At 30.5% G+C, this 25,233-nt stretch overlaps 2 protein-coding genes across 3 annotated transcripts; one reads left to right on the top strand and one right to left on the bottom strand.

Moving 5' to 3' along the window:
* Nucleotides 1–8,385: 8,385 nt before the first annotated feature.
* Nucleotides 8,386–9,634, top strand: LOC105789343 (AT-hook motif nuclear-localized protein 23). Its single transcript, XM_012616683.2, has one exon. The coding sequence runs from the start codon at nt 8,614–8,616 to the stop codon at nt 9,415–9,417; it is 804 nt and encodes a 267-aa protein (XP_012472137.1). The 5' UTR covers nt 8,386–8,613; the 3' UTR covers nt 9,418–9,634.
* A 10,615-nt stretch (nt 9,635–20,249) lies between these two features.
* On the bottom strand, nt 20,250–25,233 carry LOC105789342 (AP-2 complex subunit mu). 2 transcript variants are annotated; one of them, XM_012616682.2, is made up of 13 exons: nt 24,881–25,227; nt 24,533–24,710; nt 24,324–24,414; nt 23,516–23,610; nt 23,270–23,359; nt 23,139–23,187; nt 22,925–23,063; nt 22,620–22,736; nt 22,149–22,239; nt 21,925–22,067; nt 21,522–21,636; nt 20,812–20,856; nt 20,250–20,728 (listed from the first exon to the last, which is right to left on the bottom strand). In XM_012616682.2, the coding sequence occupies exons 1-13, from the start codon at nt 24,961–24,963 to the stop codon at nt 20,648–20,650; spliced, it is 1,317 nt and encodes a 438-aa protein (XP_012472136.2). In that variant the 5' UTR covers nt 24,964–25,227; the 3' UTR covers nt 20,250–20,647. The 2 variants fall into 2 exon arrangements, with proteins under 2 accessions (XP_012472136.2, XP_052483691.1); XM_052627731.1 differs by lacking the exons at nt 20,250–20,728; nt 20,812–20,856; nt 21,522–21,636 and adding an exon at nt 21,645–21,832 and having other exon boundaries at nt 24,881–25,233.

The following is a 25,233-nucleotide window of genomic DNA, read 5'->3' as shown; positions in this document are numbered from 1 at the left end:
TGGGCACTGCCATTTGCAATCTCTATGTATCCACCCCCCCCTTCTCTCTCTCTCAGTATTCCCTCAATCTGTCCATCAAATCAAATCTTCTCTCACTGCATCACTGAAATTACCATGTCCATCTAAGTTTAATTTAATTTAAATTTATGAGTTGCAAGAATGTGACACAATTTTGAAGGTTTTACTAGTGTTTGAAGAGATTAATTTATTGAAGTGTTATATTTTTAAGTATAGTGTGGGAGGTATTTTATTAGTAAATATTTTGTTAATTTTATTTAAAAATAAGTAAATTGGTATTTACACGTTAGATTAAAAAGTAAATTGATTTTTTTTCTTAAAATTTTTTACTCATTTTTATTATTAATAATTGACGAGACTGATAGAATAACTAGATAATTACATGTGGCGTGTCACGTGTATCTCATGCTGACATAAAGGACCAATTTTGAATAGTAGAAGTCGATGAAACTTTTAACAGAATGATCAATTTACTCTTCGATGTAACATATATAGACTAATTTGCTCATTATTTGAGTAGAAGGGCTAAAATGTAATCTAACTTCTAGTACACCAGCTTCTATGGTATTTTTACAAGAACATTTGTATTTTAGCTCCTCTAAGATCCACAAAATTATAAATTAATACATGATCTTATTGCACTTTAACCTCCTAAAATGATAAAATTGTAATTTAATTTTTTAAATTATAAAATTTTAAACTTACGATAAAATTTTTACATTTTAACCCTCATAAAAATTATAAAATTTAAAATAAATTCTAAAAATTTTAATATTTATAGATCATAAAACAATATAAAAATACATTAATTTCACATTGAAAAAACAATAAATTTTGTAATTATTAATGTCATGTCTTAATCAAGAAAATTGTTGAAAAGTTTCATTAGTCAATGAATATGGATTTTTAAAAAAATTCTCAAATAATGAAAAATTTAAAAGTATTAGTGATAGGAGACAAGACATAACATCAATAATAAGATTATTTGAAATTAGGATTTGACAAATATATTAATAATTTATCAATGTGAACAGTATTCAACATAGCTTTCATTTTCTCTGGACTATATATTCTGAGTTGCAGTACAGTACTTTAAAATCTCCAGTTCACAACCTCGTATCACTGTTTTCAATTCCTTGTACGATTTTTTTAAAACTTAATTAATCAAATTATGTGCATATATACACACGGTTCAAACCAATTTGAAGAAAGATAATGATGAAATTCAATACTAGGTGCTTATAGTTTTGAAGGTGTTCTTGGGTTCATGTTCAAATTAATTTTGATGGAATTAAAAATAGCAGTGACGATAAAATCATTTATTATAATTGTTAGTTTTTGTTGATAATAGGAATCAACAGAGGAAGGGACTGACGAAGGTGAAATTTGAAAGACAGTTCATCTTTAAAGGGTAGAGAGCCGTTGTGAAGCGAGGCTGAGATTATGAGAAGAGAGAAAGGTCAACTAGATAGTAGAGAGAGTAAATGCTGTGCACAAGGGCGGGGTGGGAGGGGTGAAGCCAGAATTGTTCATAAGGGATCGAATATTTATATAAAATTATACATATTGAAAGTAGGTCTGACCAATATATAGAAAAAATAAAATAAGTTATATGCTCAAATTCTAATTATCTAAGTTTATATTTTACCTAATTAATATTTAGATACTATTTATACTTAGATATTGCAATTATTAAACTTTATTTTTACCAAAATGTAAATATTATTTTGTAATAATTTACCAAATTAAACTAAAAATGATACTAGATTTGTCATTAAAAATTATAAATCCTATAAAAGAAATAAAATTTAAAAAAAATTGAAAACTTTGGGGGCCAACATAAATTTGTCTTTTTTTAAACACTAATATAACATTAAAATAAAAAAAATTCAAAACTGAAAGGGCCTAAAAGAAATTTTACAAAATTTAGAGGGTCAGGCCATTGCCTACCTCTCTGAATTCGTCTATGTTTTTAGCCCTTGAAGTTTTATAGAACTTTAAGAAAATAAATGGTAAAATTATAATTTAGCCCCTAAAATTGATAAAATATTGATTTAGTCTTCCTAAAAACTACAAAGATATATGTCAATACAATGGTGAAAATGCATTTTGACTCTCACAAAAATGTATAACTCAATCTTTGTCCCCTTAGAAATTTTTTTGGCTTCACCTTTGGTTATGCATATGCTTCCATTATTTAGGTGAGAGAGCTTACGTATGAGATATGAGATGCCACATGTAAGCATCTTGTTGGCGGTAGGGTTACCTCGCATTTATTTATAAAAGCGACGATGCGACATAATAAACCAACAATGCGGGCAATTTAAGGCAGGGCAATCAATAGCCGCCCCATCACAATTGAATGGTCATAAAAAACGCCTTTTATTATTGAGGAGGTTCAACTCTTTTAAGAGAAAATTTTAAAATATCATCTATCAAACAGTTAACTGATCTCCCAACAATTGAAGGTATTATCTGGAGATAAACAATCTTCAACAAAATGACACCATTTCCACTTGAAAGATAGGGAGAAGAAAGGGAGAAGAAAAGAAAATAACAATGAAATTTCCACACTAAAACATTGTTTAGCCATTGGGTTAAGTTGATTAGCCTTAGATACAAACAAATGTTCATAACAAGTCAAATTAACTTGTCACATCGGCAAAACCCCCACCACAAATTCACCTACTTTAGAACCATACCTTTTGAATATTTTGATTTATGGTCAATTTTGGTGTTCTTAGGCACCCCTTTAATTAAATATTAATCAAATAGAATTCGATAACGCAAATCCCATTAAGCTAACACGCCCTTACGTTGGATTAGGTATACTAAAGTAACATATATATAAATTATTATACACAATTAGAAAGCTTCCCCACCGTTAATTTGGGTATATATACATGCAAGTGTGCATAAAATATGTGTATAATTGTCATTTCAAGAACATTTGAAAGAGTATGTTATATTCTTTTAATGCTTAAACGATAAATTGATATTTAAATTATAATTTTTTAAATTTTGGTATTTAAATTTTTGGATCGAATTGGATATATAAACTATATTTCATTAACATAAATTATTTTAAATCATTACATCTCACGTGATATTTTTTTATACAACTTACACACTACTGATAAGAACAAATTACTGTCACATGCTTACACACCACTGAGTACAGAGTGAGTATATTATCTTTAATTTCTTGAATGCTTAAATGAAAATAGTGCTTAAACTATATTTGTTTTCTCATCTTAGTATTTAAGTTTTGGTCATTCAACTTCAAAATATTATAAAATGGTTATTAAATTATTTGAAAGTTTTTTATTCAAATAATTAAACTGATAAGTTTATTTTTTAAAATCGACTAATAAGCTTCGAGCAACGATTTAACCACGGGAATACTTAATTAACAATATAAAAATAGTAGACAATACTCTGCGTTGAGGTTACGTGGATCCAAGAATTGGATTTGACATTAGAGATTCGTGTGCCAAAATCTTTAAGTCATTTTGAAGTCCAAAAGGGACAATTGTGATAAGCAAGAAACTTTGATTAACCTTTTACTCACCATTAATCATAATGTGCTCTTAACGCGCCTTAATTATTAGGGCTCTTCACATTATATATATATTTTTTAAAGTTAGATAAGTCATATAAAATTTTTATAATACTAAGTTAACTAATTAATTAATGGGTTAAATTTTTTTCAATAAACAATCAATTCATTAGAACAAAGTATGTTTCGAAAGGATAAATATATATGCTTTATTGTATATATATATTAATTTAAGAAGTGATTTTATTATACAACTTTTGAAGACCTATGAAATCCAACAATGATTGTTTTCATGTATAAAATTGCTGCAAACTTAATAAAATATTCAAAAAATTAAATTGTATGAACGACAATAAATTTATATTTGTTTATATAATTTTTAACTTTTGATGATGAGCATAATGTACGGATATATACCTTAAATTGCACAATCTATCTACTATTTTCATGCTCCCCACCTTATAACTAGAATTTATGGTTGAATATTTAATAATCACATATGATTTTTTTTTTGTGGATGAAATGAATATTTTCTTTTGTAGTCTCTTTTATTTCTTTTTATGCAACTACCTCTTAAATATTTTAATTGAATTTAAGATGAATTTAGTTTTTATTTCATAATTTTGTTGATATATGGTATCGATAAAGGTCAAGATCGGAGAGGATGATGTTCTCCTTCAAAAAACAGAGTGGAAGCCCCTCAAATGGAGTGTCTAGAATTACTTGAATCATGGGTATTTTGAGTCGGATCTCGGGTTGGGTTATTATATTTTTTATTTTATTATAATAGTATAACAAATTTATTTCTTTTCTTTTAAATTAATTTTCATTAAACATTCTAAATCATGGTAATTAATTTATTTTAAATAAAAATAATTTTATGAAGGCATCTCAAATTTAACATAAAATTGAAATAAATATAAGTTTAAAATCCTTTATTTTACATCAAATATAATATACTTTGAATTTAATCTTATAGTATTTTAATATATTTTTAAATTGATTATATTTCCATTATTTTGTAAATAAATATAGTGAAAATGAATCAAGTAAATAAAATTTACATCTTAAAAAAATCTAAAAGGGATTTATTATAGGATAATTATTTGGTGCTGAAAGGATAAAAATCCATTGGCACTCTTAAAATGATAACAAGTGTATTTTAAATAAATTTTAAAATTTAAAACTAAAAGAATGAAACACTTGTCACCATTATAAATTTACTTGTGGAAATTTTGTCCTCTCCTAGCCCTCTGCATCTAATAATAATCCCTTTTTATAAGGGTGATTACTTAATACATTGATAATTAAATTTTAACTCCGTAAGGGGAATTAAAGAAATTGTCGCTTGTCTAATGTTTTTCTTGTCCTACTTTTATCATTGATAAGTTGTTTCAATAGGGTGAAAATGAGGGGACTTAGGAAAGGATATATATTGAGTAAACTTGCCGGCTTGGGTTTAGTTCGCGCTCTTTGTTTTTTACATGCTTTATCGATTTAATGAATAAAAAAAAGAGAAACATTGAAGTATTTCAATATTAAAATTTTTATAATTTGGTATGTAAATTTTTTGTTAAATAAAGAACAAAAAGATCATATCACTAATAATGTTAATCCAAACCCAAGTAGTCATGAGTGGTTGAATTGTGCAAACTTTTGTTTGATTTTAGATTATAATTTCTTTCATTTACTTTCTATCCTTGACTGACTTACATATTGGAGTTAGGTAAGTGTTGTCTAGCCAAATTTAATTAATAACTCATGCAAGAAAATAAAATCCTCTTTTAAATTATTTATTTATAGATTATTATTTTAATTAAACGAGTTTTTCATCTTCACAAACGAATTAAAAATTATCATAATCTTGTTTATTGATTCTTAAATATCAACTACAAATGTGTAATAATATTTTAATTTTGCTTATAAAATTAAAAATTTTACAATCAAATAATTATTTATGTATTTTTGCATTTTTTTATGCTTTGAAGTTTAGCCTTTACACGCTTGCAAATGCCAACTTCTTTGCTTTATAGATTTGCCCTCTTCAAGGCCAACAGCAAATTTGAAATCTATAAATAAATAAAATCGATGACTTCTTTGCTTTACTTTGGACACATATGATGACAATTGAAGTCGAAATCATTTTATTTTCTAAGGCTACTTTTGGACGGGTGTTACAATTATTTGTGGTTAATGTAAAAATACCAGTGACGATCAGGTTGATTACTGTAATATGAGACAAAAAGAAAGCTAACAGTAAATGCCCACTCAAAAGGACCCTAAATATGTTTGAATCTAAGCAATGAATAATGCATAAATTTCACCTTTCTGCTCTATAAAAATTAAAAAAATTAGTCCAATTAGTAGTTAATACCTTGGTTTAAGTTAATTATTTAATTTAGTTTTATAATGTTATTGATATCTTAAGAAAAAGAAAATAATTACAAACAATTGGTTAGGCTTTCATTTTCAAGAAGAAGAATATTTTTTAAAACATCAATTACTATATATTTAATCTCAATCAACTAGTTATATATTAAAGGGGGTCAATCTATTTTATTTTATTTTATAGTTTCATGTATAAATTCCATTTAAAATAGCTTCAAATGGAAGATTAAATATTCTTAACAAATTATTATCCTTAAAAATATTGAAACCCAACTCCTCAACTCTTGTCCTCATATTGAATAGAGATCAAATTTTCAACACCTTCTAAATATATATAAAGTATACCAAAAGTTTCTAGAAAAAAAACTATTTTAATTATTAAAAAAAACCATATATTATGAATATCTAAAAAAGGAACATAACCCATATTTCCTTTTATAGCACTTCATTAAATATGCTATATAACCCATATATGTAAGTAATTTTAAAAGGAAATGCATGGTTATAAGACTATGATATATATATATATAAAATCCAAAGTCAAGCAAAATAAAACAAGGGGCGGTGACGGCTAAAAGGAGGGGCGGAGGGCCATGAAGGGTGGTGGCGGATACGACAAGAGTGGGACCCACGCGCCGCTGCTCTTTTGCCCACTTGCCTCCCCATTGTTTTTTCTTTTTCAATGTATTTGTTGATAAACCAAAAACTTGGTCAACTATGTGTGAAGGGTGGTAACCGTAGTTAAGAACAAGCTCCAATGAGCAAAGACCGAAGGTTAAAACATCCCGTCATCTAAACCCCATCCACACAATTCAACTCCAAATGCATCTTCTTCTCCTCTACTTCTAGGGTTCATTTGCTCAATTGTTTTCTTTTCTAATAAAAAGATCACACACCCTTTCTGCCGCGTGCATTCCACCTTCCATCCATTCTTGAAACTTTTTTTTCTTTCCAAAATTGAAGCTTCGAAAACTTTGTTTGGATTAATTTTAGTATTGTTGGAGGATTTGTTGTCAAATGGGAAAGGTTGATTGAATGCAAATCTTATCTTTCTTTTAAAAGACTTTGATTTGGCCTTATTTGGAGTGAATTGAATTTGTTTAAATGTGAAGGATATATTTCGAAATTTAAGGAGGATATTTTTGTGCGAATAATTCTTTTATTTTTAATGCTAATTTATCTCCTCAATTACTTGGAGAAGGTATTGATCTCAACCTATATAGAGGTTGCATTGCTGCAGATGTTGGGTGTGCTTGTTGAGTGCTTTTCACTGATTATTTGCTTAACTTTGCGTTGTATTTGGAGAGTAAATCTTATTATAAGTAAGATTATTTGGGGAGGTTCGTTGTTAGCCCTGCAATTATCTATCGTACAAAAGTAGATTAGGCTTTAGCCAATAGGATTTTAGATTCATCATTGAATAAAATCATTCACTAAGCAAGGCTCCACAGGGTAAGATAGATGAATTCAAGCTGCATTAACAAATATCGTGTTACATTATTTTGTTTTTGAATTTGTTAAATATACTAATATGTTCCAACTTATGTTTGTAACATTAATAAGAAAAACTGGTTGGAACAACTAACAAACCAAAAGCTTTCTTAATTCATATCTTTTCACAAATATTCCCCATGCTCTTGAATTCTTTATCTAGAGCCAATTGTATTAATTTTTATTATGGTGATTCTATATATTTAAAATAAATCATTGTGTTGACTTAATTTAAAAATTTTAATATATTTATATATTGTATAATTTATTCATTTTTTATATTTTTGTTTTTTTGACACTTTAATCTAAAAAGCTAAAAAATAAATTTATCACCAAATTTGACTGAAAGTATAAGAAACACCAAAAATCCAAGACAATAAATTAAAATTTTTTCTTATTCTTTTAAAATCCACCCTCAATGTTACAAAGAAAAACGAAATAAAAACAAGAGTTCAAATTACGAAATAAAAAAGTTCAAATTACACAATGTGTAAATGTTGAGGTAATTTTTTAGAATCAACACTAAATTAACATAAATGTATAAATATTGAGGGTAAAGTTACTATTATACCAATTTTAAAAGTTACCGAGTTATCTTCTTGCCAGTGACCAAAAAAGAAAAAAGTCAAACAATTAAATGACCATTTTGTAACTTTTCATATAATTGGGTAAGTAAAATAGAAATTCACTAATAATTAAGGGACTAGCGAATGTAATTTACCCATCAATAAAATAATATAATCTTACTATATTAAACCCCACGCTCATAAAAATGAGAGTAGTGTTGGCATCCACCAACTTTGCATCTCAAAAAAAAAAAAAAAAAAATAATCTCAACCAATTCATGGTATATTAGAAAAGACTGCGTTTTTTATTATATATATAAACTTTGTTTTGTCTCCTCCTTCACCTCCCTTCTTCCATTTCACCCCCCTTTCCTTTGCCTTCACTCAATTCTTCGTTGTTTTCAATTTTCTTTTCTTTTTCTCTTTTAAAATCAAAAACCCTTTCTCTTCGTAGCCTTTCCCTTTCTTTTTTTAGTCCAGTTTTTTTTTTTTTTTATATATAAATTTAAACAAATCTCCTTTGTTGAACAGTTTTTAATCTAAATTAACTTACATATATTATATATATATATACACTACTAAGTTATTAACATGGCTGGTCTTGATTTAGGCTATGTTCATCATCAACTTCATAGACCTGACCTTCATCTTCAACACCAATCTGAACATGAAGACCACCTTACCGGTGGCGGAAGCGGCGGTGGATCAGCCGATGACTTGATGAACACAGGTCATAATGACCTTGTTGCTCGTAGACCAAGGGGTCGTCCACCTGGTTCCAAAAACAAGCCTAAACCACCAGTTATTATCACCAGAGAAAGTGCAAACACCCTTAGAGCTCACATTCTTGAAATTGGCAACGGCTGTGATGTATTCGATTGTATAGCCAACTATGCTCGGAGACGACAAAGGGGTATCTGTATATTATCCGGCAGTGGTACGGTCACCAACGTCACCATTAGACAACCATCAGCAACTGGTTCTGTGGTTACCCTTCATGGTAGATTCGAGATTTTATCACTTTCCGGTTCGTTTCTACCACCGCCAGCTCCACCCGGTGCCACCAGTTTAACCATCTTTTTAGCCGGTGGTCAAGGACAAGTTGTAGGTGGAAACGTAGTTGGTGAACTTATGGCAGCTGGACCTGTTATTGTCATAGCTTCATCCTTCACAAATGTAGCTTATGAGAGATTACCTTTAGAAGAAGATGACGGTGGTGGAAACGGCGGTGCAAACGGCGGTGGAAATGGAAATAACATGTTTGCTGATCCAGGTGCTACTACACAACAAGGTGGGTTACCTTTCTTTAATTTGCCACTTAATATGCCTCCTAATGTTCAATTACCAGTTGAAGGATGGCCTGGAAATTCCAGTGGTAATAGACCTCCATTTTGAGAGCTTGTCATTTATGGTGGATCACAAAAAGGTCAGCAAAATTTCATGGGAACTAGTTTATGTTCATCTTATGTTGAATGTTAATTTTAGGGTATTTTTAGGTTTTTTTTTTTGGGGGGATTTTTGGAATCTATGATTTAAGGGAAATAGTTTCTTTCTTGTTGACGATATGGAACAATTAACTTTCTTTCTATAAGAACAAAAAAGTGGTTTGATATTATGATGTATGGATAACAATGTGTCACTAACATATATCAAATTAGGGTTTCCCCTTTTCTTTAATTTCATTTATATATATACACAAATATAGGCTTAAGAGACATAACAAAGGACATGAAACTTAGTACTTGAAACATAGAAAAAGGGGTTCCAAAGTAAAAAATCTTGTAGGATATGGTAACATGGGATAGTGTAATTTCTTTTGTGCATTGTTTTCAGGAAAGAATATATATATATATATATATATATATATATATATATATATATATATAAGAAAACAGTAATAAAATATAGGTAAGAAACATTGAAACAAGGGTTTCATCACTGACGATTCTTCTTGTTTCTTGCTTGACCCAACATGATTTTTTTGCATTCATATATTGTTTCAAAGCTTTACCCTTTTCTTGATTTTTAGCTCCCTTCTGTAATTTCCTCCATCAATAATCAATCTTTATCTATATCTGTTTTATATATAACACTAAGGGTTCATGCACACCAGAGAAAAACACTTACAACAACCACCAGAAACAACACAAAATTGTGTTATATTAATGTTGTCTTTGGTCTTACTAACATGAAGACAATTCCCTTACAGATATCCTTTAAATTTATAATTTTCTCTTAATAATTTTATCTTTAAAATCGAATTCGCATTCTCCTTTTAAAATTTAATGAATCTTATCACTAATTCTTAAGAAAACCAAAGACGTAATAGGATGGGTGATAGATTTTATTTCCTCCAACAATGTTATATATATTAAATAATATTTTTAAACATTTTCTTACTTTGAGGACTAAGTCTCTCTAAAGAAAAATTATAAGTTATTTACTTAAATTATAATTAAAATTTGTCAGAATGTTTTAGCAGACATGTTGTACACTCTTTAGTTCTAAAAATAGTGTTATATATATATATATATATTAAAAAGCTATTGCATGTCTCGATATTCAAATATTATAATTTTTGCTTTTGGTTAAGGGATCACAACAGTTGGTCAATGGCTTAAAAATCATTAAAACTGCTCTAATTTGGGGAAAAGATATAAACTTATTTAGGATTTTCTTCTACAAAGAGATTTACCATTAAATTTCCAGGTTAGTCTAAGTTTCTGCACCAAGGTCTTTTTTCTTTTCTTTTCTTTTTTTTGTTGAAAAGAAATCATAAAACTATTTTTATTTATTATCAAAATTTTTGAGTTTAGTAAGATAATTGAATTTCCTTTTCATCAATGGTGGAACATGACATTGAGTTTTGGAGGGTTTATTTAAATTTTTCAAAAATTGTGAGGGGTTTAATTAAAAGTTTTAAAAGTTTTGAGAGAATAAAATGAAATTTTTCAAAAATTTTGAAAGGTTTAATTAAAATTTTAGAACTATTGAAAAAGGGTCTAATTAAAATTTTAAAATCTTTAAAAGAGGTATTCAAAATTTTCTAAAATTTTGGGAGCCTAGGCCCTTCTTGTTCTATTTGTAGTTATTGTTGTGCAAATAGGGTAAAAGCGAGTAAATTTTTGTACTAGAAAGCTACACTCGATTTAATTCCTAGAAAAGATTGGAGGGGTCATAGACAATCCACTTAAAACCAACCTTTTAGATAGAATTTCCTTCCAATGTAATTTAATAGCACAATATATCACTACAAATGTACCCTACAAAATATTGAAAGAAAAACAATAAAGAACATCAGAATTTTAACAAGGTTTGGCAAATTACACCTACATCCTTAGACACTACAAAATATATTTCACTGCAAAAGGTACAAGTGGAAAAAGACAAATAGAAAGAGAAAAATTGTCTTAGGAAGGAAATGACAATTTTTGGGATGATTTAAAGTTGGAGAGATTACCTCTATTTCTAGTAGTACAAACACTCCACAACCTCGTATATTTTTTTTTTATTTTTTAGATGTGAAATCGTGCTATTTCAATAGTTCAACCACTGCTTTTTATAATAATAGCAATGCGAGATATGTTAACAAGCTATCAATTTAATAACAAGAGATTTCATGTGGTTTTAATTAAGCTGGTAATAGATTCAGAGTTCGATTTTATTTATGAAAATCCTTCTCTCTCACAATAATTTTAAAATTTGTATTGCTTGTTTCAATATATATATGATAGATCTCTAAAGCTTTTAAAATATATATATTTAATTATGAACAATGATCATCATTACTTCATTTTCATTAGGTTAGGTATTGTAACAAGTTGAACTTAAATATTATATAATATATATTTTAAAATTAAAATTTGTCAATGAATCTATTCTCTCCTTTTTGAATCCACAAAACCTAGCTATATATACATAGGAAAATGGATAAAGAAAATGCTTGCCTTGCCCCAATTATCAACTTTGCTGAAACTAAGTATTTTCTCATTGTGGTTTGTTTTAAGGGAGAAGTATTCATGGGATTTGTTTGTTGTTTGATGTTAACAATATACATTGGGAAAGCAATGAAGTACCGCAATTAAGGAATTATATTTAATACGCTATCGATGCATATCGGTAATGAGTTATGTGTTGTTAATAGTTAAAAATTTTAGTTAAGAGTTAAAATTTTAATTTTTCGTATTCTTTAAAGAGCTTTTAATGAGATGTCAACATATTGTTTATTGTCCGTGTATGTATTTATGTGCTAATAATGTAATAAATGCAAACTTTTATCGTGTTAAAAACTTGTCATATTTTTCTCATTTTTAGGGTTTATTTCATCAAACATTTCCAAATTATGATGCGAATTTAAATTGATTATTAAATTTTAAAATGTTTTGATTGAGTTCTCGAGTGTAATATCGTATCAATCTAATTCTTCCATTTGTCTAATGTCCAAATTCATAGTTAAGTGGTAGGACTTTATTAATATGACACTAATATCTTGAGGATTCAATTAAAACATTTTAAAAATTTGAGACCGTTTAAAACATTTAACAATAATATAAACAACATTAAGAATGAACCAGATATGGTAATGGAACGGGTGAAAGAAGATGGTGCCGAATCTACTACTACCACAACTCTACATTTGGCATGCAGTACCCAACCACCAGCCCTTTCACCATCTACGTTTGAATCTTAAAAATTATTATCACATCTATGAATGTTGAGTAAATCGTCTTAATTTAAACATACTTCTTTAAAAGAAAAAAAAAACATAAAGCATAAAATGTTTTTACCCTTTCAATATCTATATAATGCACTTTTAAAAATTTATCATTATAATAAGGTTACATGTATAAGGGTAAAATTCGATTTGGGTATTGCCATTCTAAAATAACCCTAAGTTTCCTGCATCTACTTGGGCTGGTAGATACATAATTGGGTTTAGATATATTCCAAAGTCTGATTTGAATGAATTATGTGAGTCCAATTGCTCAAATTCATACACCAAAAAAGGTGGAAATTAATACAACTATATATCATGAGTAAATTTCAATTTCGATCCCTCCATCTTTTAAATTATAAGAATGGTTAAATTTCTCATCTTTATATTTCATTCAAATTTGAGATTTAATCTATATACTTTAATTTTGACATAATTTGGTACCTCAACTTTTATAACTTCATTAGTTAGTCTAAATATTTTATTTTAATTAAAATGATTGTTTGAATTTTAAGAATTATCTATATTAAATTCAAGTCCGTTAAAATTTTTTTGTTACATGAACACGAAGTGAGTTTTTTTTAAATTTTAAAATGCCGGACCAATAAATTTAATAATAATAAAATTTAACAGTGTTAACAAATGAACCTAAATTTTAAATTCAAAAGTAGAGATTAAATTCTGAAAATAAAAGTATGAAGATTGAATTTTAAATTTTAACCCTTAATTTTTTATTCTACAATTTAGTCAAAAATAAATAATTTACCTAATGCGAAGCGTGAATAGAAACCATACTAATTTTAAATTAGGAAAGGGGTTAGAGTTTCGAATTTGTATAATTCTATGATAAGACTCATGAAAGTAATTTTACTATGGTTTCTTTAATTTATGAATTTATTGGATATTAGAAATATGTATTTGCAAATTCAAAACTCATTTTCCTAAATTAAATTTTAATTAATTTGAATCTATTGTTTTTATTTCATTCACACAATTTATATAACAAATCAATACCAAATTCAATGCTCTTTAATTTCTTTCCTCGAGTGTATAGGAACTTTGATGATTTTCCCCTACTTTTTTTATATAACAAATCATGAAAGCTAAGATGAAAGTGAATTTTTCCTAAACCAGAGATTTCTACATGTCATCAAAATAAAAATCAACAACCGGCACTACAAGACGTTTGACATAATATCTGGAACTACTTATAACCCCTTCTCAACCCATAAATAGAAGGATAATGCGCTTTAACACACTCAAACCCACGTCCTCTTGCAATGGCGACAATATTTATGCTAATCAAACAAAGACTCAATCAACAACAATTGATGATATTTATTTTGTCATGTAATTTCATTATTGGTGACATTTCTTATAATTAATGATGATTATGCGTGTGATTTGATGATGAAATCTTATGATATCGTTTTCGTCGCCTATACATTGAACGTTATTTAATTATTAAAGATGATACGAATAATCAATGAAGAAATATAATTTTATCATACAAATAGCTATTATCAAATGCTAAAAATAAGATAACATTATACATTATCCCGACAATACATATTAGTGTTTATCCGATTTAATCTGTAAAATCAACTCTTAAGAAACAATCAAAATGGGAAAAAAAGGAAAGAAAGTAAGTAGTTGTATTATTAGGTATAAAGCTCACCAACTCAGAGGTAAATTATAAACAATGAACCATTGGGAAAAAAAACAAAGGGGCATGTGTTTGGAAAATTTGACTGATTCAATGTGAAATGCAAAATAAATACCAAACTTTGGCCAAATCCGAAAATACAGAGAAACTTTACAAGCCGGCAAACAATAAAACAAAGTTTACATATCAATCAAGCCGAACTGTGATTTTATTAGCTTGAAAGATTCAAACTAAGTTTTTTTAATGATATTTTTTGATTTCGGATAATCACATTAATTAAGTTCTAATTAAATCCAAATTTTAATTAGGTCAAGAGCCAAATTTTAGAGAGGAGAATAAGGATGCTGATTGCGTTACCAATTAAAATGACTTTTGATAGAAAGGAAGGACTGATTTTACTCGAAGAAGTGCCACAAAAGATCCCTTTTGCTTTAAGTTAATGTAAAGTTTATTTTTCGTTACACCAAAAAAAGAGTTTTTAAATGTTGTTTTCTTTATTCACAAGGGTGAATCCAGAAATTTTGGTTAGGAAAGATGAGATAAAATTATAAAATTTTGAAGGGGTCAAAGTTAAAAAAGATTGTGTTAAATTGTTAACTTTTCATAAGGGCCAAAAATATAATTATTTCATTTAATGGAAGACTAAAACATGTAACCAAGGGGTCAAAGTTCCTTCATACCCTTATTACTACTTAAAATATTTTAACCAACCAATTAAAGGTCTTCTTTGTGATTTGGTGAACACTAATTAACTATGTAATCACAATACCATATATGTTCAAAACAAATATTTATGCCGGAATATGTATTGAACAACAAAGAAATTAGTATGATTTGTACCCTAAATTGTAAACAAGAATTCATTTTCAGTTGCATCATATCGTAATCAAGTAATCAATTACGATCAATATTATCGAGAAAAACACTAAAATAGTAAAACCAACATACTTTTTTTTAATTCTAATTATCTTGAGAGTAGAAATCAATAATCTCCTCAAGATTAAGTTGAAACAAGGAAGAACAATCATTTTGCATCAACCAAAGCATGTGTTCAAACAATATAGCATCCACATCCACCAAAATTACCCTCCCATTCTTCTCTCTTTTTTCACCATAATCTTTTTTAATTGTGTCGATCAAAACCCTAAATGGGCTCTCTTCTAACACAAAAGAGTCTACTAAAAACTCCCTCTTTTCTTTACCTGCCACCACCATCACTTGTCGATTCGATTCATCGTATCTGTCCTTCGTTAGAGGCCGGTAGCCTTGTCGAGACGCTGCGCTGCGTTTTCGTAACAACGAGACGGGCAATACCAAGCAATCCATCATCAATTATTAATAACTCAAAATTTTCTCAAAAGTAGTTGGTACATATATGATGTTATGGACTTGATATTGTGTTATGGCTAGATAAATGAACCATTTATATAATTGTGAAAATGGGGGTTTGGGGGTTTAAATAAAAATATGATAATTGGGAGTGAAAGTGAAAGATTTAGTGTTTGACAAGTTCCGGTTGAATAGGCCAAGCAACGGCTAGAGAGAGGGAACAAACGAGGGAATTTTTACAAGCAAAGCAAAGGGGAAAAGGTAGATTAAATAAGATCAAAATGAGCCATTAAGTCTTATACTTTGGGATAATTTTCGATTTAGTCCCCATACTTAAAAAGTCTCGACTTTTCGATTTAAAAAACCTAATCACCGATAGTACGAAGCAGTGTTTAGGCCCCCTATTGCTATCTCAAAAACAGGGTTCAAACACTGTGGTTGTCATTCTCTTTCCCCATTTGTAATTTTTACCAAAAAAACCTAGTTTAATCATTAAGACCGTTAGTATTTTCAATCAAAATTTATCAATTTGGTATGTTGATCATGTTACCCTCATATAACGTGACATATAATTGACAAAAATAAACATGTAAAATAATAAATTTTGACAAAAAATACTAATAATATTAATGATGAGGCCAAGATTTTAAATAAAAATAATAGTATTTACTTTTTAGCTTTTTGAGGATTAAATCTCAAAATTTGTTAAAATACAAGGACTAATGACAAATTTTAACCATTAAAGAATTGTACTCATGTACCTTGTATTTTATTGGTTTTTAGGTATTAGATTTGAATGACATTGAATTCGGATAAAGGAATTGGAATGTGACCCGTCGTTTAGACCAAATGTCACACTCAATTACCGATTAGTGTGGAATGGCCTTGAAGTTAGAATTTAGTACGTGGAAATAATTATGCTTAGACATGTGCATTGATTAGACCCGACGGCCCGCCCGAAATATGGGAGGGTTCGGGTAAAAATATAGGCCCGAAATATGGGCTTGAGCAAAAAAACGAGGCCCGTTTAAAAAATGGGCCGGGCTCGGGCTCAACTTTTTTGGCCCGGGCCCGGCCCGGCCTGAATATAATTAATATATAAATTTATTTTTATTTTTTAATTTTAAAAAAAAATTTATTTTTATTTTTTTATTTTTAAAATATTTTTTTGTGTTTATTAAAAACCGGGCCGGGCCGGGCTGGGCTCGGGCTTATTATTTTTTCTCGGGCCGGGCCTGGGCAAAATTTCAGGCCCATATTTCGGGCCAGGTCCGGGCCTAAGAGTCGGGCCGAAATTTTTTTTCGGGAAAGGCCCGAACCCGGCCCGGCCCGGCCCATGGACAGGTCTAGCATTGATGGTTCTGTTTGATTTTGAGTTGAATTAATATGTGCTGACCCAATTTAGATTTTTAAATCATTTTAAGTTTATTTTATTTTGAATTTAGGTAATTTTGAATTTGAGTGATTTATATTTGTAAATCCGTTTTTTTATTTAATTATTTCGATTTTAGATTATTTTAGGTTACTTATTTTAAGTAATTTTAGTTTTGGATTATTTTTGTGTTTGAGTTATTAATTTTTTTCTATAATCAAATTGAATCGAAATTTACATTAAGATTAATTATATCAATTTTCGAATTCGAATAAAAATTAACAAATCTACTTGTGGAGAATGAGCGGTAGGGTTAGAACTTAAAACACCCAAAATATCGAAAGAAATTTATTTTTCAATTAAAAACCATATGAAGCGGATGATGAAACATAGGTCAAAGACCTCCAATGTTGTTGATGGAGAACAGTTTGTGTTGTATAGCCTACCTTCAAGTTGAGGTTTTAACCTAAACATCATCATTCACTTAAGCATGAGGATTATAACCCAAAAGTCTTTAAACTTTCATATATGTATTGTATCAATTCTATGAACTTTGTTAGGTTTAAATTTGTTGGCTTTGCCTAAAGGATGGAAATTGAAAATGTCGTATACAGATTGCATTGTGCATTTGGACTTGGTGGCACGAGACCAAATTTGATTTCAGCATTGAAGTGTGGGATTAATCCATTTTGTTATAGTGAATCTTAATGTCATTGGAGAGGGGTCATCAATTTCAAAATTGATAGTGTGTTGCAATTGGTTTTGAGACATAAATGTTTACTGGAAGGTGGAACAAGTTCAAATCTTGTTGTTCAGATTAGCTAAAATGTCAACATGACATTGACAAAGGTATGAAATGTGTGAAGGATTCATTGGACAATGCCTTTTGTAACTAAGAGGAGAAGGAAAGTAGAGACGAAAACAAAAACGTGATTTAATATGTAACATGTAAAATGAATTCCTGCATTTCTAGGATTCTTTTTGTGCTGAATTTTTATTTCTTAAGTTCAAATATCGAGTCATATATTTAAATATGAAATTTGAGTAACTTAAAGTCTAAGTGGATAATACCTTACAAGTGAATCACAACATTTGATATTAGAGCTAATTCTAACGTACTAGTAACGTGCCATTAAAGATAGTAACCCTCAATCATTGATTGGAGAGAATATCGTGATCCTAGAAAAAAATTATGAATCTCATTTTATTCGCATATTGAAATTGATTTTTGGTGTACCCTTATCCTTTGGAAACACTCCTTGGTACAGCACTCATGAAAGTCCCCATTTGTCCATTTGGGACATCCTCTTGAAAACACTCTTCGACTTAACATTCATGTGGGCCCCACTCATTAATTTGTATCTCTGACTCCAAGTATCGTGTCCCATTTGAAGTGATTAGCACATCCATTCATCACTCTACTTAAACTTATAGTGCCAAACCACTTGATCACTTACTTCTGACTCATTGATAAGAACTCAACACGTGACACCTCAATACTGCAACTAAGGGTATTAATTCACAGTCCTTAGAGACTAGTCTCTCTCTTCTCTCTCCTTAGACGTCATCCTTCTTCAACCTCCTCCAATAACCACCTTCGCCTTGTCCTAAATTAAGTGAATCACCCATCCTCACCTCCTTTTCTGCCTCGTTAGATTCACACATCAACAATGTTATCATAATTCTATCCAATGAACTAAAATGATGAGATTTAATAAATTAAAACAGAGAATACTTAAAGAATCAACGGACTGTTCAACAACCTACATCTGTCATGGAACAGTAATTAGTAAGCAATATGTATGTTATCGAATGGTGGTGCTGTTGACACCTTTCTCCCGAGCACTAATCACATTCAAATACCTTATTGGAGTCACACAGATATGAATGAAAATTAAAGAGTTACTCGGCCTGCAATACAAGACTTGTTTTAACTCAAAATAGCTAAAATTGTGTGGACCATTTTGTTTTAATAAATATTATCAGAGTCTTTAAAACCAAGTAGAAGGAAACAAGCCAAAACACAGCAATGAGAACATCCCAGCAGGCCACCGCCCACACTCGACCAAGACCCCCTTCACCACATACTTTTGCACAGCACGAACCCAGGCGAACAGCCGTACCCAATTAGCAGTGCCTAACCAAGCCACAGCTATTTACACGCACACTAACAACAGATCGGTGGCCCTGTAATTAGATTTAAAGTATTTTTGTTGAATAATGTGATGTAATTAGAGTGATATTTAATTATTGTCACTAGAACGACTTCTTTTGGATTATAATTCTTTTTATTGAGCTTCTGATCTGGTGATTAAGGGATTTTCACCTCATAAAACTCATCCGGATAGGGGTGTGGTCAAGCCAAGCCGAGCTTAAATACTGTCAAACTCAAGCTCAAGTTGAGCTCAATACTTAGCTCAAGCTCGATTAAATTTATTTACCAATTTTTGTACTTAAAGCTTGAACTTGATCTCAACTTGATAAGCTTAGAGTTAATAATATATATTAACAGAAATAGCAAAATTTAATAGTATAAAAATATGAAAAACTTGATAAGGCTCATAAGTCGTTCGAGTCAAGTATTACTAAGTTCGAATTCGGCTGAATCAATAACTCAAGCTCAACTCAATAATTACTAAATCAAGTTCAAACTTTTTCGAGTCAAATTTGAGTAGCTTGCAAGTACTAATATCTCATTAACACCCCTTCACCAAGTTTGAGTCTCCAAGAAAGTAATTGGAAGCAAAGTTGTTGGCTAATCGAACCGAGAACCAACCGAAGTACCAATCTGAAAAAAAATCAAACCAATTGACTTGCAAACCGATTACTAACGATTAAACTAATTTTTTATTTTTATGAATATTTTAATGATTCATTTAAAAAAAAAATCCCCATTATGCTGGATCGTAATGGTATGTTAAAGATTATTCCTTTTAACTGTGCCTTTTTATCTTATTTACTATAATAATTCTAAAAACTCGAATTTAACTCAACCCAAATTAACCTAATCTAAAACCAATCCGACCTACCAAAAATTCAGTGTGATAGATGTGATGGTTGTGTCATCTTTGACACTTAGAAACAATACTTGAGGGCTACTTGCCTGACTTCCTGAAATACAGATGCAAATATCATAATAATAAACCTTAAAAGTCAAAACCAATTCCAACAAGGTTTCCAATAGCAAATATGCCATTTAAAAACAATGATGTATCATTTAGAACAAAATGTGTGTTCTAATATGCAAACAATAAAGCATTGTATTATAATGGCACATTTTGTTCTAAATAAGGTTAGCCTTTACAAGAAAACAACATAAACCAAATAGTCACTTGAAATAAACATATTAACAAAAACACTACAAGGGGAAAAAAATGCCAAATAATTCAAGAAACCAGAGGAAAAGGATGGCTGCATGCTTTAAGTTGGAAATTGAGGCTTATTCACCTTACCATCACGGCAAAATACATGCAATCGGTAGCAAGCGAACACACTCTTCACTATTCAAGTTTGCTGATACGAGCCAACGGTGAATCCTGTGTTTCTAGCACCTGATCTCATATGAGCCAGCCTTGGTAATATAGCGAACCCACTCGACCGTGTTATACCCACTCTTCTCCCACACCTGCAAAACAAGGATAATTTCAACATCAAAAGACTGCATAAAAAATAATCACATATGCATTCAGAATACATAAGAATGCTTACTTTAAGAAACCGGACCCGTAAACCAGAGGCTGTAAACATCGGAACCTGAGACAAGAATTCAAATACATTACAGATGTATTTTGCTTTTCTATATGCATGCTAACGTGTCAATAAACCATTGCTTAAGTTACCCGAAACTAATATTCTTTGCCATTTTCGTGAAATACAAATAACAAATAGAACCTTAAATTGATTCTTTACGAATAGATCATCCAACTATATTCCAAGTGCGAATCAAAATTCTCAATTTTCTGCACATCTAGAATATGATGAAATTCAAAGCACCAACAAGCGTTATAATTTGATTTCTATTGTAACAAACTAGGACAATAATTTCAAGTAATATTTTTTTGGGTAAACTACATTAGTAGTCACCCAACTATGGTTTTTTTTTTTCTTTTTTGGTCACCCAACTATAAAAAATTATAAAATGGTCACTTAACTATTCAATTTTGTCCTTGGATTTTTGGGTGTTTCGATTTTTACTTTAGCCAGCTGATGACCAGAAAAGACAAAATTGAATAGTTGGATGACTATTTTGTAACTTTTCATGGTTGGGTGACCAAAAAAGAAATTTAGTAATAGTTGGGTGACCCCTACCATAGTTTACCCTATTTTTTCTACATTTTCAAAGAAAAGATATTGTGATGAAACAGAGCAAAAGTGACTTAAAAAATATTAATTAGTAAAATGGTATTTAATTGAGGCACCTGAAATTCCATCTGAATTGGTGGCTTTGTCCAAGACTTCTTTTCTGCCATGGTGGAAATTAACTCAACTTCTGCACTCAAGGTTGGCTCTGTTTGTCCGGGGAATTTTCTTATCCTAAAAAGTCGGATGAAAATGACATTAAACAATTACTGAACTTAATCTAAAGATAGACCAAAAGTAGAGTGAATCTACGACTACAAAGGATAAACTCATTGGGCTTTATCGTCAACCAAATGGGTGCAGGGTCCAAGATCAGAGTTGTGGATAGTGGCATAGTGCTGCAACACAAACAAAGCTTTTGACTCATCCACTTTAGGATGAGAAGAAAAGCCAGCCACCAGATTCTTGATATTAATGTAGCATTTGGAAAACATGCACCAGTTAACAAACTAGAATACTTACTTCCATACCAAGCAATCAATAGCCGCATTGTACTTTGCTCGACCTGATGTTACTTGGAAACTTGTCTTTGCTGTTTGTTTAGGGACAGGAATTTTGACAACAACTCCAAGAGCAAACATTTTTGCTCCAAAGACACTTTTAACCTGAAATATTCTAAGAAATAAGCCAATAGCAGAATCATGAACTTCCAAGTATAGCCAATATCAAAATGTATGATTACAAACCTTAACATTTACTTCCATCCGTGTTCGACCAAGTTCCTTGATTGTTGGTAATACCCGAAAAGGAAGATTAACTCCCTCAGTGATACGGTACCTATGCATTCATCAATTCAAAAGAAAATTGAACAAGCATATACAAACAAATAATATATTGTAGAATCATTGGAAACCTGAGACAGTTCATCACCATAAAGCATTAAGTCATTCATTTTCACAATATATCTCCTGGTTTCTAGGTTCTAACGGCACCTATGGGTAACAGAAGCATTCTAACAACACAATCAGAATGCAGATTGGTAGTCTAAGAAGCAAGATATAAAATAAAAATTTAGCTATAACAGAAGTTGCATACTATAGAACATAAACCACAAAATAAAGTAACAAAACTTGGCTACAACTGAAGTTGCATACCATATAAGTGAACTTAAACCACAAAGTAATTAAGTAAATAAAGGAAAAGACTCCTAAGCTTACTTCATTAATTCATATTCACCATCTGGTGGCACAAAACTAACAGTCTTTTCAGAGTTGAATCTTGTAAGATTTACACATTGATGGAAAGTAACATCATCCAGCTCAATAGTCTTGCCACTGCAATATGTAGCATTGTTAGAAATGGAAATTATTAACAAACTTACATGCAAATGCAATATAAGCTCACATGAAAGATCAAAACTTCATCACAAAAATTGCAAAATGGACCAGAAAGAAGACAATAAGATGGTATATTAACAAAGTAAGGAAGCATAAGATGCAATGTTAATGCAAGTAGAAGTCACCTTTTAGCAGGACGGGATTTCATTTGTGATTCTTTCTCAAGCCCAATTTTATCATTCAAGCCCAATTTCAGATCAGGCATTCCAGAGAGGAAGCACTTCATAAGAATCTTGCCAGTAACATCACAACGGAGAACACTGCCTGGAATCACCAAATGGTTAATTTTCAGCAAAACAGACACCAACAAACAAAAGCAGTTTCAAAACTATAACCAACCTTTTGAAGACATAAGTAGGTTTACACTTTCCACAATGTCTAGAAACACCTGAAACAAACAGATTTTAAACCATAGGAACCACCACATCCTATAGAAAAAGGAATTTGACAGAACTCAGAAGCAAGATTACCTCATTCTTTTTATAAACAAGTCCCTCTCTTCGCCAGCCAACAGCTCCTGTAACTTGTAATGTTGCATTTGGGATAGGCTTATCTGAAGCCTATTAATTTGTTACACATGGAAAATCAAACGGTAAGAAAATGCAACTTTTCATTAAAGTTAAAGCACAAAAAAAACCTACAGCTGGAAAACAAGTATTGCTTACATACACCAAACCTCAACAAAAATAATCTGTAATGCATAAAATACAACAAACCTTGGATGAAAAGGGGGACCGCACTCCTTCTTGAGTAATGTAAAGCTTTAAAATTTCAGGAGAAAGATTTTGAGGGTAGCCAAAGTCCATAATTTCTGCAAAAAAATTACAGAAATCAAACATTTTATCATTCAAATAACATTTGAACCCAAAGTTAACCATTTTCTCCATCCTCCCTTTTTGCAGATGAAATGCCTAAAAATGAATGCCCGGTGTAGAAGTTAAGAAACAAACTATATCACTTATTAATTGCCAGTTAATTAATTAGTTGAGCCTGCAAGGAATCAGGGGCGGACAGTAATGGAGGCCTCAGGAGGCCCTCCAAAAAAAAAAAAAGATTTGGAAAATTTCATTTTTCCCTTGAAAATTTTAATTTGGCCCCCCAATTTTATTCTTTAAATTTTCATTATGCCTTTTTTTTTTTTGAAAATTTTAATTAAGCTCTTATAAATTTTTCTGAAATTCTCATTGATCTCACAAAATTTTAAAAAAATTTAATTAGACCCCCAAATTTTTTTGAAAAAAAATCTCATTGAACTCCTAAAATTTTTGAAAATTTTAGTTACCCCCACCCCTAAACTTAGTCCCAAGATCTGCCATTGCAAGGAATACTCATGTTTCGGTTGCTACCACTAGTATTATGTCAATTCAGCTTCCTATCACAGTCCCTAACACCAGGAATCAAGAATAAAAGGTAAGTAGCGAATGCCAATACAGCACCGCAATAGAACATTAACTGAACACAGAAGTAAACAAACAAGAAGACGAATGTGAAATGAGTAAAATTCAGCTCTTAATGAATACATACCATCCAACAATTCATAAATCAGAACGAAATTATTACGAATAGCATCTTCATCAAAGGCACCACCGAAATATGATTTGAACATAGAAACAGCCTGCAAAAGGAGCAAAAATACCGGCATCAACTAGGAATTGAACATTTTGAAAGCGGAATATAAGGTAAATCTGTTGTATATAAATAAAAAGGAACAATATGAATGACTCTCTGACTACCTCAACAACAAATTTGAAAGCACAAGCCACATTAGCATTGCTGCTAACAACAATTACGATGTATACATTGCTGATTCTCATGTAAAAGAACGAGCAACCTCCAATCTGTCGCACAGGACATGTACCGAGTTCTTTCGTTTGCATAATATGCATCCGAAAAGCATCAACCATATTTCCTCTACATGATGTAAATTGCACGAATCAAACACACAAAAAGAAACCTACAAAGCTCACTCAAACATCGTAAATACGGAAATGTAAAAACACAGCTAAAATAATTCTATCTATAGAAGGCTTATAGTAGCTCGAACTGAAGGAAAAGAGACAGAGGCAGAGAGATAGTGTTACCCGACATCGTCACGATAGAGACGATTAATGAGGACATCACCGCGGAGATTCAAGAAGTAGATGGCGGAAGCGGCCACCGGCATCTTCGATCCAGCGGATCGCCGTCGCACGTTAAATGAGATGAAATGGATCGACGGTGGTGGAAACAGGTGGCGGAGACGGATCTGGAGAAATATAGGACGCTGGCGTTCAAATTTTTTTGGTTTGGTGATTCAAAGCATTGGTGAATCAGAGAATTACGGAGATGGAGTTTTTTCAGATTTTAAAGAAAAAGAAAAGTTGAGTTAGCTGTTTGAGAGATTTAATTATCAAAAGTGATATTTGATTTTGGCACTGTTTTGCTTACCCGATTA

This window comes from Gossypium raimondii, chromosome 2, assembly GCF_025698545.1.
Source record: "Gossypium raimondii isolate GPD5lz chromosome 2, ASM2569854v1, whole genome shotgun sequence".
In the NCBI taxonomy this organism is placed as follows: domain Eukaryota; kingdom Viridiplantae; phylum Streptophyta; class Magnoliopsida; order Malvales; family Malvaceae; genus Gossypium; species Gossypium raimondii.
The sequence above is the reverse complement of the archived record's forward strand: the minus strand, read 5'-3'. Positions and strand labels throughout refer to the sequence as shown.

Bases quoted from the DNA above. Each gene is read 5' to 3' on its own strand.
- LOC105789343 (XM_012616683.2), top strand. From the start codon at position 8,614: ATGGCTGGTCTTGATTTAGGCTATGTTCATCATCAACTTCATAGACCT.
- LOC105789342 (XM_012616682.2), bottom strand. From the start codon at position 24,963: ATGCCGGTGGCCGCTTCCGCCATCTACTTCTTGAATCTCCGCGGTGAT. The intron at 24,415-24,532 runs GTAGTCAGAGAG...CTCCTTTTGCAG, and splicing joins CTTTCAAATTTGTTGTTGAG to GCTGTTTCTATGTTCAAATC. The intron at 23,064-23,138 runs GTTGGTTATAGT...TGGTGATTCCAG, and splicing joins CCTACTTATGTCTTCAAAAG to GCAGTGTTCTCCGTTGTGAT.